Source organism: Solea senegalensis, linkage group LG9, assembly GCF_019176455.1.
Source record: "Solea senegalensis isolate Sse05_10M linkage group LG9, IFAPA_SoseM_1, whole genome shotgun sequence".
Classification (NCBI taxonomy): domain Eukaryota; kingdom Metazoa; phylum Chordata; class Actinopteri; order Pleuronectiformes; family Soleidae; genus Solea; species Solea senegalensis.
In genome coordinates, this window is record NC_058029.1 from 7,778,577 (window position 1) to 7,798,400 (window position 19,824).

General features: G+C 40.9%; 1 protein-coding gene across 1 annotated transcript; it reads left to right on the forward strand.

Annotated features, from left to right (window-relative positions):
* The first annotated feature begins 5,062 nt into the window (after positions 1-5,062).
* On the forward strand, positions 5,063-19,799 carry LOC122774272 (sperm-associated antigen 1-like). The gene is made up of 18 exons (XM_044033387.1): positions 5,063-5,219; positions 5,340-5,499; positions 5,582-5,698; positions 5,800-5,870; positions 5,986-6,101; positions 6,440-6,545; positions 7,157-7,287; positions 7,393-7,499; positions 7,888-8,014; positions 9,076-9,522; positions 11,496-11,595; positions 12,361-12,513; positions 13,044-13,201; positions 15,392-15,533; positions 16,281-16,407; positions 17,505-17,663; positions 18,029-18,355; positions 18,449-19,799. Exons 1-18 carry the CDS (start codon positions 5,068-5,070, stop codon positions 18,575-18,577), a joined length of 2,829 nt encoding a protein of 942 aa, XP_043889322.1. The 5' UTR covers positions 5,063-5,067; the 3' UTR covers positions 18,578-19,799.
* Positions 19,800-19,824: the final 25 nt, after the last annotated feature.

Below are 19,824 nucleotides of genomic sequence, written 5' to 3' on the forward strand. Positions count from 1 at the left end.
ATTCTTTAAAATTCAAGTTTGCATTCATTTTTACAACAAATTTCCACTTGGATTTAATGTGAATCCAAACACAAACCTGTCCGCTGCCTTCAGCTGCACTGGCATTTAAACAAGTGTGCAGCTGGTTTGTTTGTCCTCTGTCGAGCAGGTGGTATTGGGTGATTTATTATCAAGCATCACAGATCTTTTGAATGAGCAGAACATAATTTATGAGTGTTAATTCTCTGCAAAGCAAGTCAGTGTTTCCCAAGGTTTGAGGACCCACTTTCTGAAAGATGACCAAGTAAAACATAGCAACCCAGTTCACAATATAAATTGTGACAAGACCAAATTTGAGCATTGTTGGCGACTATTTTACCTGCCACATGTGTAACACCTTATATTTGACAAGATAAACCAGCCAAGAGATAAACATTTAATAAATGAATGACAACTTAATTGTCATTTACTAAATCTTAAGTGAAAGGCTGGAAACCCAGGATAATGATTTTAAAACTCACTTCAAGAAACTTATCCCGTTTGCTGCTGCTGCTGCCGCCGCCGCTGCCACCTGAGTATGAGGCACTGTGCTGTAGTTGGACTAAAGTGCTACTTCCGGATTGTGGGGTGCAGAAACTCGAGTTCCTGGACTGGACCTGGACCGTCTTGAGGGCTGATCTCTTCAGCAGATTCAGTCTGGTCTCTGCGTCCGGGACATGGGCAGCACCACTGAGCTTCAAGACAAAAGTAAAAAAGTTGTGAGGTCATTAGTCACAATATACTGTATACAAACATGTTAATGTGATGTTTTTCTTTAAGTAACTTAAGCAGATCTGTCATTGATCAGCCAGTAATTTACTGATGTGTTAAATCTCCTACCTCAAGAGAAGCCTTCACTTCACTCAGGTAGTTTCGCCTCCTAAATGCAGCTCGCTTGTCCTGCTGGATTATTTTATCCCAGCTTTTGCACACCACACCACACCTGTCAAACAAATGCAGACATGAGACTGACATTTGCCCTGGCATATCGATTCTCATATTGCACGAAGAAGCATATATCACCAAATTAATATTCTGTCATGAAGCACATTTTGTCAAACCTTTAAATGGGAGTTGTGTGGAGTTACACAGTAGACGACATTGGTCCTCACCTGTAGATGCTCTCATGTGTCAGGTGACCAAGTATGACAGTGAGAATGTGCCCGAGGTTCCTCTTCTTCAACTCTGTGAGTATGTCGACCTTCCCCAGGCCCATCTTCCTGCCAATCAGTCCAGCCAGTGGCATCGCTGTCCTGAACGTCGATGGGGTCTCTGCAAGTGCTGCTGTGGATTTCAGCTGCTCCTTCAGACTTGGACTCTGCCCAGCAAACATCTGAGCTTTCTGCTGGCACATGGCATGAACCAGCTGCAGAGCTGGAGTCAGAGAGAGATTGACTGGGGTTGTGCTGCGAGGAGTCAAGTCTGGATTAGCAGGAGCTGTGCTTGAAGGTGTTGAGTTTTCTGACTTGGCTACAGTGGCTCTCAGAGGGGTGGTGTAATCTTGTTTTGCAAGGGCCAAACCATCAGAGCTCATGCTATTACCACATTTAATAGAAAGAACCCCGCGAGGGGTGGTATAATCAGCAGAGACATCTTTAGAATAGCTGTTGCTCTGATGAAGACGCCCATGCTTTCTGTCGGAACGGTCATCCTCAGACTGAGAGCCCCCTTCTTTAAGTGTTGAGAGTCTGTGCTGTCGCTGCAAACGGGAGCGCCGCTTTGCCTCCGCCTGACTTGGGGTTTCACTGGATTTTCTGGACGACGAGAGCAGCAACTCCTGAAACGAGCCATCGTGGTCTACTGAGGAATATTGGGATTTATCCAGGGTCAGGGAACTGAACCCACTGTCTTCACACACAGACCTGTCACAGGGTTAGAGAGGATTTAAAAACAACAACATTGTAAAGAGTTGCTTCTCCAAATCATTTTGTCAAAAATGCACATACCTGGCACATTGGGGTGTGTGCACGGAGGATGGCGTGCAAAAGACATCATTTAGGTCAGTGGTCAAAAGACTGACTGGTGATTGAGAGTTTTCCTTGGATGAGGCGGGCAGGAATTTCATGGATTGTGGAGTCTCAATATTAATTTGATCAGAGGCAGAAATGTTATTACTGAAGATAGCGTCTGACAGTGAATCTCCTTTCTCAAAATCAGTGGGGTGACCAGAGTTGATTTTACCATCTTCACGAGTGGATGTCCTCATCTGCGAGAAAAAGAGACGACGTTTCCTGGTGGATAATGGCAGGTCCTGATCCAGGCTTAAAGTGCTTGGTGCTAAAGTTCCCATCATTGTGTCTAGAGAGTCGAGCGATGCACTGAGCCATTTTTCAGACTTGGCACTGCAGGAGGATTCAGTTCTTCTGGTGCAGGGTGATCTAGGTTTGTCGGTTTTGACATCTGTGTTGGGTTTGCACATGAGGAGTCTGTGTCGCAGTGAGGCATTTCTTTTATATACTTTAGGAGTTTCACACCAGCTGACTGCCGGAGGCTGCTGTGCTACTCTCGAGTCCCTGTCCAAAAACCTGAGTGATTCTTTGTTCCTCTTTTTGGGTGTGACAGAAAGCCTGAGATTTTCTTTAGGCGTTTCATTAAATTCTACAGCCGACAAAGACCTGCACAGGTCAACGCCACTGATGCACTGTGGACTGTGGAATAAACCCGAGTACCCACTGTCACAACAATCATCATAACAGTGCTGGCCTTTGCAGCCATCAGGGTAAACACTGGACTTAGGCGTATACTCCATGTTCCTCACTGTGAGCGAGCTTTGACCAAAACACAGAAATATCCAAGAGGTGGTGTGACCTGTAAAAGCAAATAAAAACACTAAATGAATAAATATCACCCCAGTAATTTAATGCCTAGCCTTTAAAATGATTATTGTGTGATTGATATCTGTGAGAAACTAAGATGTTCTCTTCATTTTGTAGAACATATAGTTTAAAGACAATAATTCATCTAAAATGGTATTTTTTAACAAATATTGAGGACTAATAGGCTGCATTGTGATTTAGATAGAATTTTGATTAATTGTTGAGCCCTAATCTTGATGTATCGCTATGAGATTGTCTTGCAATACATTGATTATAACAGAATCAATGTATCAGGATAGTATTGGTATCGTTGACCATGTATTGTGAACCGTATCGTGGGGTACCCTGTGATGTCCACAAACCAAAATTATTCTGTTTTAATGATTTGTTTGTTACATGGAGCAAAGAAACCAAAGAATAGTTACATTTAAGAATATGAATAATCTGAGAACTTGTTTTTAAATATAAAAAAACTACTAAAATCCAATGAATCAATTATCAAAATAGTAATAATATAATATAATAATATTCTATAAAGAAAAAAACTGAGCTCAGCTTCCTCTGCGTTGCTAGGAGACCTAGCTCCTTGTGATGCCGCTATTGGATGAACTGTAGCCGCCAACATGTCGCGACTGCTGCCACACAAACCCCTGTGACTCATGACAAACAATACAGATCAATAAACACATTTAAATCAAACATTGACTTTACGTCAATAAATGCAGTAAAAAAAAAAACTAAAAAAAAAACAGCGGTCACTTCATCTCTGCGTCAAATAATACGTTTCCACAAACAACTAGAGGAGGAAGTGGTTATGGTTAAATAGCTACTTTCAGTGTTTAATTTAACGTGGACTCATTTGGGCAACATTATGCAACAAACATAATGGACTACAAACGTGCGTGCGAAAAAGAGTTGCCAGAGTAATTAAGCACAACGTGAAACACCTGCGTCTCGACTCGGTTTGGTGAGTTGGTTCTGTGTAGTTTTATTTCATCAGCTTTACTTCTTCAGACATTGACTTCCAATAATTTAGACCAAAGCCGAATCACTATCCTTAAACATTACCAGTGAATGCCAAAACCCTAATCTCAACCTAACTGCAAACCGCATCTTAATCCTAAATTTAACCTCAGAAATTAGGTTTTCGCGACCAGGTTTTGGCAAGACTACGGGTACTGTGTGAGTGCCAGAAAATGGCCTAAAACGAGTATTACACACTAACACACGACCCAAAAGCTATTAAATGTTCCACTATGACTTCATGACTATGACTATGACTAGTTTTATAACAAATGTGAACACTAAAGTCACCGAAAGCTTCCTGGAGTCACGGTTTCATTTCCGTCGCTGTGTCTGTCGCACACAGATTTTTTTAAACGTGTGTACAAACGTTAACTTACTTGTTGGTATAAACTGAGGCGAGTGTAAAGACTGTGTTGTTTCCCCGGCTTCAGTCTCGGGCCTCAGTGTTTTTTATCTTTCACCTCCTGTCGTCGTCTCTGACCGCTACATGTTTTGTCCAAACAAACAGCGACGACAAATCGGCCACCTTTTCAAATTTGGAGCTCACCGACTGACCGCGTCACGTGTTTCCGCTTTTGAGAGGCGCAGCTGCAGTCCTGCCCTTCGTGGTTACCATAGCAACAGGACCCACGCGACAAACTGCAGCAGCGCCGAAGGATATCACCTTTTCTTTTTTACAAAAGTGTGGTTTACGTCTTGTGTGTTTAGCTGAACGTCGAGTTGTTGCGGACAGTTCAGAGAAGTGGAGACATTTTTTGTCAACAAGTACGTGTTTTATTTCAAATTTAAATCAACGTATCTGTGCTGTCAGCGCTGGTTTGATGGTCCACTGAGCTGCAGAACTGAGATAGTCTACTCAAGTAAAAGTACCTCTATTTTTGATAACAGTTTACTTAAGTACAAGTAGAAGTACTGGTCTAAACATTTACTCAAGTTAAAGTAAAAGAGTAGTGTGTTTAAAATGTACTCAGAGTAAAAGTTACTCAGTTACTTTTTCATCAAGGTTGGGGTTCTCATCAAATTGCCTATAGGTTGTGCTGAAAAAAAGGATATAAGACACTCTATATTGCATATTCTTATAACCTCTGTATATACATTTTAACATAGTAATGAGGAAAAAAGCAGCATAAATTATTTTTATCCTGATTGATTGATTGAAGGCTCCTATTAACAGAACTTATAGTAACAGAAGACATTTTTTGCAGGCATGATGGATGTTTTTGAAAACTGTTCCACCACTGCTGACCACAGGGAGTCGTTATCAAAGTCACTGGACGTCCCTGTTGAGTGCCTGGACTATGGTTACATTGAGAAATGCAAAGATGTGAAATACCTGGAAAAGATCCTGAAAGTTCTGAGGTAAAATCCACTGAATATGTGTAGAGGCACAACTCACATTGTATGTTGTTAACTGCCTGATAGATTTCTTAACAAAAATGTTAAGAAATCTATAAATGTATTGTGTTCTTTTGTGTAAAGGTCTGGCGAAGAGGGCTATTACCCTCATCTGATTGAGTTCTGCGAGAGTCACTTGGAGAAACTGAACCCTAAGAGCCGAGTGCTCAGGAAGGCAAACCCTGTGGCAACATCTGCGAGCCTGGGTAAAGATGAATGGAACCAGATTGTTGATGAGTTAATGGTACGTTCCACGTTTTCAGTTTTAAATACAATTTCCTATACACTTGTCTCCCTTCTTATGAAAAATGTTTTCTTTTCTGCAGACATGGCAAGAAGAAACCAAAAACACTGAAATGTCACTACAACAGCAGTCAACACATGATCTAATGAAGGAGATACCATCTATAAGAGGTTCCACTTCCTCCATTTCACTTAGTAAGGTAACCAGTGTCCTAAGTCATGCTCCTGACATGCACATTATAGGTATAGATATATATAATATATATAAAAAAAAGTTAAATGAAGTCATATGTCCTCACAGACTTCAAATGCAAAGGAGAAAGGGAATTCTTCAAAACGTGCTCTTCCTCGTGATTATCAAGAATGGGACAAGTGAGTCATTTCTTTTGTCTTCTTGCTGCCACAGCAGCTGTTACAATAGTGACACAGTTCTAGGTAATCATTTTGCAAAATTATAATAATTGGAAAATAATTTTGTTTCTGCCAGGTTTGATGTGGAGAAGGAATGTGAGAGGGTTGATGGGGATGTGCTCCAAAGTGATCATCCACCAGCCGTGAAAATCAAAGGACACGCTAAAATCAAGACAGAAGTGGACGTCTCATGTAATGTGTTTTGAATAACATCTCATATTTACTTTGTGGCTATTGCAAAGCACTGTGTGTTACGGAAGAGTATTAGGGCCACATGTGAAAAAATGTTTTGAAAGAAAGTAAAAAAACAGCATGAATTCTGAGATTAAAGTCAGAATTCTAAATCAAAACTCAATTTTAATCTTTGAATTATAATTCTCGACTTTTTTTTTCTCAATTCTAACTTTTTTTTCCTCATAATTCTGACTTTATTCTCAGAATGTATGCTGTTTTTTTGTTTTGTTTTTCTCTTATTTTTTATTTTTTTACATGGCCCTAATATTCTACTTGTATTTGTTTAAAAAAAAAAGTGCTGACTCAGCAGGAGAGGCTCCTCTTAGCAAACCGTGAGAAGGACAAAGGCAACGAAGCTTTCAGAGCCATCGACTATGAGGAGGCAGTCGCTTACTATTCCAGGTCAGTTTTTTTAAATATTCATCTAGTACAGGGGTCTGCAACCTGTCAAAGTGAACACCTCTTATTTTAAGATCAAGGTGATAAATAAAAGTGTTTTAATATTTTGTGCATCACATCCAATGTCTACATCAAATGCAATATTAAAAAGCCCGACAAACTTGTGTCTCAAATATGGGAAGCCATTCCCGACACTTAAATGAAATAATGTGTACATGAAGAAGTACACCTTTGGAATCCTGTCCATCTTTGGATCCACATACCTATTTATGCCAGACAGGTTTTCTCAAGCATGAACTATGTGTATGTAGTTGTGAAGGCCATGTACTGTATGTGAAGGCTGTTACGGTGGCCTTCACATACCAGAAAGGATGTTGTTCTTCATTTGTGTATTATTCTTACTGGTTTGACTTTTACAGTCTGCTGTAGAAAAATAACAATGCAAGAGGGCAGCCTCTGTAAAGTTGGGTCATTGCCTTTTCTAAAGCTTAAAAAAAAACTCTTAAATGTTACACACTGGACTTTTAAAAACTACAGGAAAAGCTGTGTCTTAAGAAGGGACTGAAAACATTTTACTGACTTGGCTTGGATTTAAATTCTTTGCTCCTTGGTAGGAGCCTCTGTTTTTCACCAACAGTGGCTGCATACAACAACAGAGCCCAGGCAGAGATCAAGCTCGACCAGTGGCACAATGCCATGACAGACTGCCAAAGTGTCCTTGACCTGGAACCATGCAATGTGAAAGGTGCTTCCCTTTTAAGTACAATTCTGCAGAAAGATTGCAGGCCATATTTATGACATTTAAGACGGCACTGTTGTCACTCACGTGATGTTTGTTTTTAAATGTCAGCCCTGCTACGTCGCGCCACTGTGCACAAGCACATGGGGCAACTCCACCTGGCCACTGATGACCTGAGGGAGGTTCTTATGGAGGAGCCTCAAAATGCTGTAGCCATAGTAAGTGGTAGGAGTGAGGCCTGCTGCTGATTACTTTGCAAGTAGTCCTTTATCCACTAGATGTCACCGTATTAGTGTATTAGAAAACACTGGAGCTGCTGCAATGCATTCAAAAACACACAAAGTAGCATTTTCATTGCAATGCAACTATATTAAAAGTATACACTGAAGTGCATTTTCACAAAAGGTGGAAAGAGTACTGAAATATTCTACTCAGATGAAAGTACTTTTTTACTTAAGTACAAGTAAAAGTACTGGTCTAAAAATGTCCTCAAGTTAAAGTAAAAAAGTAGCTTGTTTAAAATGTACTCAGAGTAAATGTATGCAGTTACTTAGTTCTTTCTTGTGTTACTGTTGATAAATTATTTACATATATATATTTTTGTAGGCGCTTCTGTCTGAAATTGAGACGCTGGAGGAAAATCAACCAGAGCAGCAAAGAAGGGGCAAAAGAATCCTCATCCAAGAAGAAGAGGAGGAAAATGACGATAGTAACAATAACATGCAAGCGCAAGGTAACATTTTTGAAAGTCACCATATTCAACATTTATATCCCTGATTTATACAGCATTCATATTTTCCCTAGACCCACCAAGAAATACATTTCTAGCCAAATGATTAATTAATTATCGGAATGTTCCCGACTTCTTTAAAGACAATTAGACATTAGGTTATTAGACTATTAGACAATTAATGCCCTTGCGATATGAAAATTAATATATGTGCCTTGTTACACAGGTGAATCTGATCAATACATTTATCAAAACCTAAATTAGGTTCCACCTATTTTTCAAAAAGTGGAAAAAGTCATTATTTTATAGATTATTAGTTAGGGTGAGGGTTAAAGTTACTGCAAATGCCCCCACACACTTTATGTTATTATTTATTTATGTTAACAAGCATCAGCTAACGTCTGATTTATTACTTTAAGATAGCCTGCATAACAAAATCAATTAATACTAATGTTCATGGTAGTTTGTAGAATCTAAATATTATCAAATGATGATGTTCAGTGATAACATGGTAATTATTGTTTTGGTAATAATGAATAATGTTCTGCCATCTTATTTCTAATGTAATGTAATGTCCATGTAACAGCTTGGTAACATTGTAATAGTGTGGTAACGCCAAACTGAAATGTTACAAAAGTGCTTTGTGTCTATCATAGTTCAAAGTTGAGGCATAAATCTTAATGAGACCATGCCTTAGCACCTGGAATTTGGAATGACCTACCTGAGGAGACAGACAGACAGACAGACAGAGAGAGAGATAGACATAAATAGACAAGACAGACAGACATACGTGTAGGAAACGTTTGAGGAAGCTTGAGTATTTCTGGTAATAGCATGACAGTCTTGTTCCTGTCAAACTCCCTTTGTCCCAGTGAGTCACATGACACAGCCTACTACACATGCGTGCTGTTCTCCACCCCACCTCCACCCATCATTACTAAGCTGCTTCCTGGAACACCCTCTTTGAAGTGGCCAACCCTCCCCCACTGTGCTGTGATGTAACCACTGACTTCTTCCGGTGGGTGTGCTCACCCCTCCTTCCTCTCCTCTTCTCTTCCTTACAGCCTTTCTGGCTGAACCTAGCCAGCCTGTGGGAGGGGAGGAGAGCTCAGCTGCTCCTGGCGAAAGAGGAGACATGGGTAATGCTCAGAAGAAGCCCCACAGCAGAGGGGACAGGGGTCCACACGGCGACGCCAGCAGCTCTCACGCGGGACAATGGAGGAGCAAAGGAGCCAGCTCAGACAAGTACAAAGTCACACCGCATGAGTCCAAGGAGAAGGTGTCCAATGGAACAAGCAAGAGGGACTCCACAGCTTCATCCCAGACCGATCAGAGCGGCAGTGGGAAGACAACTCAAGCTGGAGAAACTGTCAACCTTGATGCCCCATGTGGAGCCCTGCCCCCACCTCTGGCCCGGCTAAAAAATGAAGGAAACCTGCTGTTTAAAAATGGACAGTTTGCCGATGCACTGGAGAAATACTCACAAGCCATTCAAGGCTACACCGACTCAGGTAGGGCTGAGGAAATGGTGTTGGTTAATGTTGTCCTTGTTAACTGTTCTATAGTGTGAAGACATAAACACACAGTGTGGCAAGTTTTGTTGTAAACATGTTGTGACAAGAAAAAACAAACCGCCTGTGGTGTAACTGAACTGACTGCTGTTTCCTCACCTGTCTAACCCTTGATTATGTGCTGCTTTATGGTTTTACAGTCAACAGATTCATTGATATCAAAGTTCATTACTTTGCCACTATAATGGATGTACCTTTTTTCCCCTTTAATCACACTGCAGGATAGCTTTAAAAGAGAAAACCAAAAGAAAATCTAAATTCTATCCTGCAACAACAATATTCTGCACATGACTATATACTATCCACTCGTGAAAATGTTCTAAAAGAGCTACAGAATAGTTAAGATCTCTGGCTGCTCGTCGATGTGAACAGTGTTTCAGTTTTAGCTTCAGCCTGGTGTTAAGCCTCTCAGCTCAGGTCGGCCCCAGTCACATGACCACAAAACCACTCTCTGTGAAATTGAGTCTGTGGGAACACAGCCATCATTTTCACAGAGAGGGAGCGAGAGAGTGATTGATGGACGTGGAGAAGCTGCTGCTCTCCAGCCATCAAACATACTGTCTCTTGTCTCAGTGGACTGCCACGATATTACTCACTGGTCAACTATGCAAGTGGAAATGAAAGTGATAGATCACTGACATTATCATCAACATCATCATCTGCCTGATGTAGTGCAGGTTACAGCTCACATCACAGACATGTTAAGCCTAAAAAAGCAACACATGGACAGTCTGCCACTTTATTAGATGTCCAGTGTCCTAATTAAGTGGCAGGTGTATAAACTAGTGACACCTGGCGTGGTCTTCTTCTGCTCTAGCCCATCTGCTTCAAGATTTGACAGGTTGTGTGTTCAGAGATGGTTGTAACAAGTGGTTAATTGCGTTATTGTTGCCTTTTTATCCCTTCAAACCAGTCTGGCCCTTCTCCTCTGACGTTTGTATTTGTGAAATGCCACTCACTGAATATTGTCTCTTTTTGAGACCAGTCTCTGTAGATTTTAGAGAGGGTTGTGGGTGAAAAATCCCAGTAGATCAGCAGTTTGTGAAGCAATTAGAACCATGCCATGTTCAAAGTGACTTTAAACACCAAAAGGTCCACAATGCTTTATAATTTAATTCCAGAATTGCTCCAGTTTTAACGGCTGTTTCATTAGTTTCTCCCCTTGCATTGGACACTTTTGTCGATACCAATACATTTAAGGGATGTTGCTGAGCCGTGGTTCGTTTTCCATGTAATGTCTAGCAGTGGCATAACCTTAAATCCCTTACATCACCTTTCATCCCTATTCTAATTCTTGGTTTGAACTTCAGCAGGTCGTCACAGCCATGTCTACATGCCGCTGCCATCATTCATCATCTTCATCACCACCACACTGTCATATACATAATCTGATGACATGACATTCTTGATATGTTTAGTAAACATAATGAAAAACAATGTTGCTCAGTCTGCGTTGTACAGCATATAGACTGTGTTAGAAATGACAAGCGATTTGGTTTGAAGTCAAACCAAACAAGTAGAATTTATATAGCTGAAAACATGCACAGCCCTCAGATTGTGGAAGCCCATTGCGGCATCATACATACATATGACTGCATTTATCCGTCTGACATGCAAGGACAGGTTAATTCATGCGTCAGGCAATGATGCAAACAAAGGTGTTATTTCAGCGTTACAGGAACACATCGATAACAGAAACAACATAATCTAAGTCAAAATATTTACAACACAACTCCCATGTTTCTATAGATCTTTGGTGTCAGGTGATGAAACTGACCACATCATACCTTATTAATTATTAATACACGCATATAAGCTATTTTAGACTATGACTTTGAGAAACAGTTCCAGAGGGAAATGAGGAAAGATGTTTCCTACTCATTTTGTGTTTACATTTGTCTCACTGTGTGCAGGGATTGACAGTCCGCAGGATCTTTGTGTCCTGTATTCTAACAGAGCAGCGTGCTCCCTGAAGAACGGCAGCAGTCATGACTGCATTCAGGACGCCACAACGTGAGACCTTTTCTTTTTTCTTTTTTCTTTTTCCTACATGCAGCAAAAACAAGTGACTAGTCATGTTTGCTGTGGGCGTCGACTCCGATTTCACAACACTGTGTCTCACATTGAAAATCCCTATCATTAACTCTCATGTTACCAGGAGATTTGTGCTGTTGGGGTGTGTTGTCAGGGATTTCAACTCAACTCCTCAAGAATCTGTTCTTTTATATTCAGTTTCTAGGTCAAACAGGGATAGACAGATAGATAGATAGATGGATAGATAGATGTTAGTTCGCTATTTAGCATAGATAGATTGTTAGTTAGTTATTTAGCACAGATAAATTTATAGTTAGCTGGCTAGTTAGCGTAGATCGATAGAAAGATAGATAGTTAGCTAGTTAGCATAGCTAGATTGTTAGTTAGCTGGCTAGTTAGCTGTTAAGCATAGATAATTTGCTATTTAGCAGATAGATAGATAGATAGAAGTGTAGATAGATTTTTCTTGAGTCAGCAGTAACAAAAAGGGTGGTAAGAAAAAAGATAAAGCAATAAAGAAATAAAGAAAAGCTATAAAATGTGTACACATGACAATCATACAATTAAATTACTATAAAATAGAACTGAAGTACCCTTATACATACTGCAGTATTTTTCGGGAATGTATTTTACAGTTATATTGCATATATATTGGCAGTACTATCACACACAAGCATCAGCAGTGGAAGCTGCAGACTTGATCTTTTGCTCATGTCACTCACCCTGTCTATTTATACCAACCAGAGCTCTGGAGCTGCAGCCATTCTCACTTAAGCCCCTCCTCCGCCGGGCCATGGCTTATGAGTCCCTGGAGCGCTACCGAAAGGCCTACGTGGATTACAAAACTGTCCTGCAGATAGACACCAGTGTGCAGGCAGCACACGACAGTGTCAACAGGTATTAGCCTTATTCACGTCTCTGCAGAGGACAGGGAGACTGAAAGTGCCTTGTCTTTTCTTGTCTGGAGTGAAAGCTGACTGACACAGCCAGCTTTTGGCTAAATGTTACAGAATTAGTGATCAGTTACTGCAATGATTGTGATTTTGTCCATGTCACATTTCAATTGGGTAACACTTAACATGAAGTGTCTCAGATAAGGCATTATTAAGATAAGGAGGTGTTATTGCTCTATTTGCCTTCATTGTATTGTTTTGAGCTTTTCTTTTAATGTATCGCATACATGTAACAAATCAAAATCACCAACCCATTGAGGACTGGATTCAAAATCTCACAGAAAATACAACCTCTAATGATTAAGTGCTCGCTTAATTCTTTTTTTTATCAACAAAACTGTAAACTGCTTGTGTTAGTCCTTTATACCTTTTAATCCTTGTTTTCTCTGCATCATTCAGGATGGTGTGTTGTTGTATATTTCATAAGTGTTTGTATAAAAGCCATGTAGTAAACTGACCTGTGACCTCATCCAGGATCTCTAGGCTACTGGTTGAGCAGGATGGACCAGAGTGGAGAGAGAAACTCTCAGAGATTCCGCTGGTGCCTCTGTCAGCTCAGCAGCACCGCAGAGAGGAGCAACCCAGTGCGGAAGTTCTCCAGGCTCGTGCAGAGAAAGCTGCCAGGGATGCAGGTGTGTGTTAAAGGGGGGAAAAAACATTAATCCTGTTCTGCGTTATCCACAGAAACACAGGATTACACATAGCTCTTACACTTAATTGTCAAGTCACATGTGAATCTTGATCTCTTAAACTCTGGATTAATGCACACAAGTGTGACATAAGGGGAAAGAAGCCTCGTCCTTGTCTGAAGTATTTGTTTATTGTGAAATACATGAATGAGAGCCTGTATTCCTCCATTAGCTATATCTGATTTTCCCTGAATGTCACATGAGCCTAGTTTTCACCAAGCCTGACTTGTTTTTTCACAAGTCAGACGTGTGGAAGACGAATGCGTAAAATGATGTGGCTATTTACACCGACAGCCGCGTCACCTACGTAAATAGGCATTCCAGCATGACTCAGTGTATCTGGCCAATAAATGTCACAAAGGAAAAATAAAGAGCAACCCTGAAGGACATCCAGCATTCCATGCTGTTCCTTTGTGCAACGTGGCTCTTTATCAAGGGGACAAGCTTTGTAAAAGTAAATGTGATTTCACTGATCGAGAGAGTTTGGTCAGTTTCCCACATTACTCTATCCAATCATGAACCCTAACTCCACAAAGAGGTGGTCCTCTCCTCTCCTCTGCTGGTGACAGTAGACAATATCTTTATTATTGTAGATAATAAAGATAGTGTAGCATAAGGATGTTAAGAAAACATTACTATGCAGTTTCTTAATTCCCAAGGTTGCAGCAATTATTCTGAAAATGTAATGAAAGAATGGACCTGCTGGCACAGGGAGACACTCACAGATTGATTAGTCCTCGCTGTGATTGATCTCCGACTCGACTATCATTCCTGCAACAGCTCTAGCTGGCACAGCATTATTTTTGAAGGGTTTAAACCCTCAAGTTTAACAGCACAGAGGGCTGGTGTATTTCCTCATGTCAGGTTTTCTAAGAAGTTAAAGGGAGGGTCTGTTCAAATTAGGAGGGGTGCTATAAGAATATTAAATGGGATTATTCACCAGATATTTGAGAATTCTTAAGTCCAGCACATGAGAGCAGAAGTAAATAATGCAGGGGTTTATGGAGAAACTAAAAAGATGCATTCAGGAAACCTCTTAAATGACTTCTCTTCTGCAAACACACATGCAGTTCACAAATTAAAGGATGCTTTCCCCAGCACGACTCGACTCACCTCAGCACGGCACGGTTATTTTGCTTTTCCATTAGCACCTGGTGGCTGGTACTGTTTCCAAGCAAGCTGAGCCAATACTATGCGTGACGTTATCAGACTGCTGAGCACTGATTGGTCAGAGTGCCGTCACAGGAAGAGGCATGAGCAAAAAGGCTGTAAAAATCACAATATTTAACAGAGGAGCCTGGTGCATTTAGCAACAGCACTGCTGAAAGCTGGCAATCGAATCACAAGCCCTGCCACTGTATTTCAGCTTAGTGACTTTGTCAGACGGAGTCTGTGCTCTGGTCATGCAGGAAGTACTGAACTAATCTTTTTAGTTAACGGATTCTAATGACAAAACTGTCCACGGTGAGCCTGCCTATCACCCTATGTCAGCTGAGATTGGCACAGCACCCCCTGTGACCCTCCTGTGGAGGATAAAGCAGTAGAAATTGGATGAATGGATGATTCTAATGATTCAGTACATCGAAAATAACTTAGCTTTACTAGTTACTAGTTTTAGTGTGTCGCATGTAAAACAGCAGTTTCATGCAGCTGTGCTGTGACGACTCCGCCCATGTTGAGGAGGTACTATATGGATAACCACCCAAACTATGCAGAGTCGAGCCATGCTGAGTCAAGGTGAGGCAAGGCGGGAACACGTAGTGGAAAAGCGCCAAAATGCTTGCTGCTGCTGCCACCTTGTGATAACGGATGCAACACAGTATTTAAAAAAAGTGAGGAAGGTTGTGAGGTTCAATCCCTGGCTCTGCTTGTCTATACGTGTCCTTGAGCAAGACACTTAACTTGTGAATGGGTGAATGGCAAAAGTGTAGTGTAAAGCAGCTTATCAAGATTAGAAAAGCTTTGTATAAATACAGACCATTACCAAAGTTGCTAGTTAAATAAATAACAAAGTAAAATACAGATACATGAATTTTGTACTCAAGTACAGTAACAAAGTAGTTGTGCTTTGTTACATTACACCACTGTGAACAGGCAATTTATAAACAATCACCACTTAACTTGTTCTTTCAGAAAGGAAAGCAGAAATTCGTTTTTCAGCTCTGAAGCAAGAGGGGAATGAATTTGTGAAGAAGGGCCAACACCAGGAAGCAGTGGGAAAGTACAGTGAATGCCTTAAACTAAAGCCAGAGGATTGTGCTATCTACACCAACAGGTTTGTGGTTTCTTTCACTTTCTGTTCCGGTTTCGTGCTGCTCTTCTTCCTCTCATGATTTGTCTCCTTGTGAGTCAGAAATGTTAGAAAACACTCAGTATGGAGTTGTTGTTTTTTTTAATTTAATTGCATCAGACTGATAAAGTGTCCGCAGCTGTCCTCTGTCAGGAGATGCATTCAGCTCACTAACAAATCCCAGCCAGTCGTCAGTCTGTCACTGGTAGTAAATTAGGATCTATTGTTGGTAAGGACAGAACGACCAGGGCTCAGGAAACAGCTGCCTGCCTCAGCTCTTTGTCTCTCACAACTTCTCCTGTTGCCACTATCACACGTGTTATCATACAGCGAGAAAAGCCACAAGCGTAGTTCATGCAGGCATCAGGTCTGACTGCATTCTATCACCCGCTGCTCACACGCTCCATCCATCTTCTGAGCGATTGAATAGAATGTTGATCATATCGCCGAGGAAACTGTGACGATGATGGAACGTTTCCTATCGTGTTGTTTGCGTTTGAGTGTGTACGTCGCGCTTTGTCGTGGAAAGAGCTGGTATGTCAGGTCGCACCAGAGCTACCAGCTGTTTGCTACATCTACCAGTACCTAAAAAGCGATACTTGAGTAAAAGTATCTTCACAGAAAATGACTTTGGTAGAAGTTGAAGTCACTTTTTATAATATCACACAAGCAAAAGTCTCTACTTATGTAAGTGTATCAACATTCTGTGTGTGTGTGTGTGTGTTCATGCAGAGCCCTCTGCTACTTGAAGCTGGAGAAGTTTACTGAGGCCAAACTGGACTGTGACGCAGCACTGAAACTGGAACCAACCAATAAGAAAGCCTTCTACAGACGAGCTCTGGCCTTTAAAGGCCTTAAGGTGAACAGAGTTGTATGTTATTTTAACAACAAAACGCCACAAGGGAATGTGTTCATTTAAATGTGTGAGAATTACTGACGTCAGATAGTGAGGACTCCTTCGCTCACTCCTCTCTTTCCCAAGTGCGCCAGGAAACTATGGTGGCCTTTGCATACCCAAAAGGATGTAGACACTCTCCATTCCTTTTTCTCATGTTGGTTTATGCATCTGGGTATAAGGGTGGAGTCGTTCAAGCAAAACTTGAACTTCCAAAAGTGAAATGCACATAATAGCTGGTATGTCTGTTGGAGTGGCTGTAGATACATGGCGGCACAAGATGGCAGCCAAAAGGCTGCGCCTACACCTGGCCTATTCAAATGGTGGCCCGTGGCCCACATGCGGCCCACAAGCAAGCGCTTAGTGGACAAACATTATGGATGCAGCACTTGTGTGTAGCCTGCTAGGTTTGAATTGATCACTTTGATTTTTCCTTTGTATTCTGTTAAATGCACTTTGAGAAGTTCGTGGATCACAATGCAACAAATATTTATCTTGATTCAAGGAGAAACATTGAGAAATATTGTGCACCTTTTAGATTTTATGCACTTTGATTTACACCTGGGTCAAATACGACACACTTGCTTATTTTAAATTTTAAAAGAGAATACAATAGTTACAGCTGATACGGAACATGTTTTTGTTTTTATGCATTTTGAAGTGTGTGAAGGACATCGGTTTGAACAAAATGTTTTATTATGTTAAAGTGGGAAAACATTTTTGCTAGTGCCTCAGATTCTCTTAAAAAAATAAAATATTTTTTTTACTGTGCCCTACATCCATTTGTGCTGGTTTTAAATTTGCCATCACCAGCTCCTTACTGGCTGTGGAAAAACTGTGTTTGTAATTGATCGCCCTGCTCTACTCTAAGGCTATGATAACTTAACACATTCTATTTTAAGGCAATTAAAATATTTATGCCAATAAACACCTTAAAGGTGACATGGCCCTTTTAAAATGGCAGCTGATGATGCATCTGTATGCCATCAATGGTGTGTTTAAGTGCCATATAAATTACTTTTAAAATAATTGGCGCTATATGTTTCCTCCACATCTTACAGGACTACCTTGCATGCAGCACTGATCTGCAGGAGGTGCTGCAGCAGGACCCCAATGTGCAGGAGGCCGAGAAGGAGCTGGAGGAGGTCACAGTACTACTCAGAGAGAGTCTGGCTAATGACTCACGAGGCAAGCCCAGGAAGACGGTTCCCATCACAGAGGTAGAGTGTGTTGAATCAGATTTTGTGCTGAATCAGATTTTGTCTGTCAAAAGAGAAACGTACAAATTGATATGACCCTAAATATGACATATTTCACTAAACTCTGGAAAACGTGACAGCTGCCAATGTCTGCCATGTAGTTGGAGCATTGATTGAACTAAAAAAAAAAAATTATAAAGAGGCAAAAGATTCTATTGGGATAACATCGATATCTGTGGGACTCTGTAGGAATTGTGATGTCAGTATCATATCAGACACAAACCTGAGAGGTAACTGCTGGATTTCCACACGTGCTTGCTGTCTTCATTTTGATGCTGCATGAACAACGTGTCCATCTTTAAAACCCCTTTGCTGGTCTTCCTCAGGTTGAGGATGATGATGAAGAGCCCGTGGCTGTTCCTAACTCAGCAGGCAGCTGCAGAGGACAGGACACCACCATCAACTTCCATCCAACTTGCAGTGTGGAGTTCGGCCAGGCTCTGAACGCAGCTTGTGTTACCGGAAACACGGCGGCCTGCTCCAACCTGCTGGCCTCCACGGCCCCAGAGATGCTTCCACAGTACCTGAGCACCCAGCTGGACGGACACACCTTAAGCTTCATCGTGCAGGCGCTGGACTCCCACCTCCTGGAAAAAGACACCAACCTGGTCTACCAGCACCTCAACCACCTGCATACGGCTGACAGGTTCTCGGTAAGACAATGTTTTACTTCCCATCCAAACATTTATGTTTGTTCCCAGCAGCTGGGGCTTTTGTCATAAATAACAATGTGCCGTTTTCTGCAGATTGCACTAATGCTGATGGAGAAGGACAAGCGTCGACACATGACTCATCTGTTTGAGCATCTGTCTAGCGTCGAGAGCACAGAGTTCACCAAGAACGATGTTCAGAACCTCGCCAACAAATACAAGTGACCCAGCTGGCCCTGTTCCCTGTTGCATGAGCTGCTGCACCACTACAACTCTTGGATCTATGCAAACTACTGCACAAGAATTGAGTAAACAAAGGCAGGAAGCTTTACATGTCCCAGAACAATACAATGGAACTGGGACAACATTCGCTCTACTGATCTGTACTGTAAATTATCACCATGTATTTAAATGACAGGATAAGTTTTTTTGTCTCTGGAACATTTTGCTACGTAGATTTCCCTTTGTACCACAGGCAGTCAGCTGGAGACTGTGGACCCTTCACTCACGTGATAAATGGGGTCAAGCGTACAAAGTTATGTAAGATGACACACTGTAGTGTTTGCTCAGGACAAGTTCATGTTCCCAGAACTTTGCTCAAATGTAATCTAGTCCTTGACCCCATCAGCTCAGAAATACCAAGCACTGGAACAAGTTGCTACTAAGATACAGGACCTGGTCCGTACAGCAGCAACAAAACTATTAGATAAAGTAACTTAAAACGGTTTTATCGTGACCATATGTAGCAAATTACGTCTGAAAAAGAAATAGGTTTACATGACAAAATACTTTTCACTCCATGTCACATGGAATCTGCATCTGCTGACAACATTTTACAAGAAAATACTATGTGACTCGGATGCTCCTGTTTGTTTTTATACATGTACCATATCTTGGTTACTAATGTGAGAAAACTGCACATTCATCTTTGCAGCAGGTCAGCCATGCACAAGAATTCACAGTAGAGAAAGAGCATCTTAATGAGGTGTGTGCCTTGGTTGCTTACATTTTGGAAAGCATGCAGATATCCCTGATGAGACATTCATTCGGTTTTGATCAACTCACTGAATGAAGAAATATGCATATTAATTTAAACCAGGTGCATATACTATGTTTTCTTCATGTTAGGTTAGATGTCAACCAATTTCAATATTTGTGTCATAAAAACTGAAGACTACCTGATTTCTGTTTAATTTGTACTGCATTAATTAAACATCTCAGTTCAGGCTAACATGTCAGTGGCCAAAAGGCAATAATTACACATTCCAGATGCTCCTCCTTGTGGTTTTTAAATTATATTTTAGTAGATATGTAAAAATGTGTACAATATTAACAGAGGGCTATTCAATAAACCTGAAAAAAATGATTTGCTTCTTAATGTTTCAATGAATTTGAATATTTGTCAATGTTATATGAACAGACTATTAAAGATGGAATACCAAAAATATCAGAAGCATTGTTTTGACCTGAAA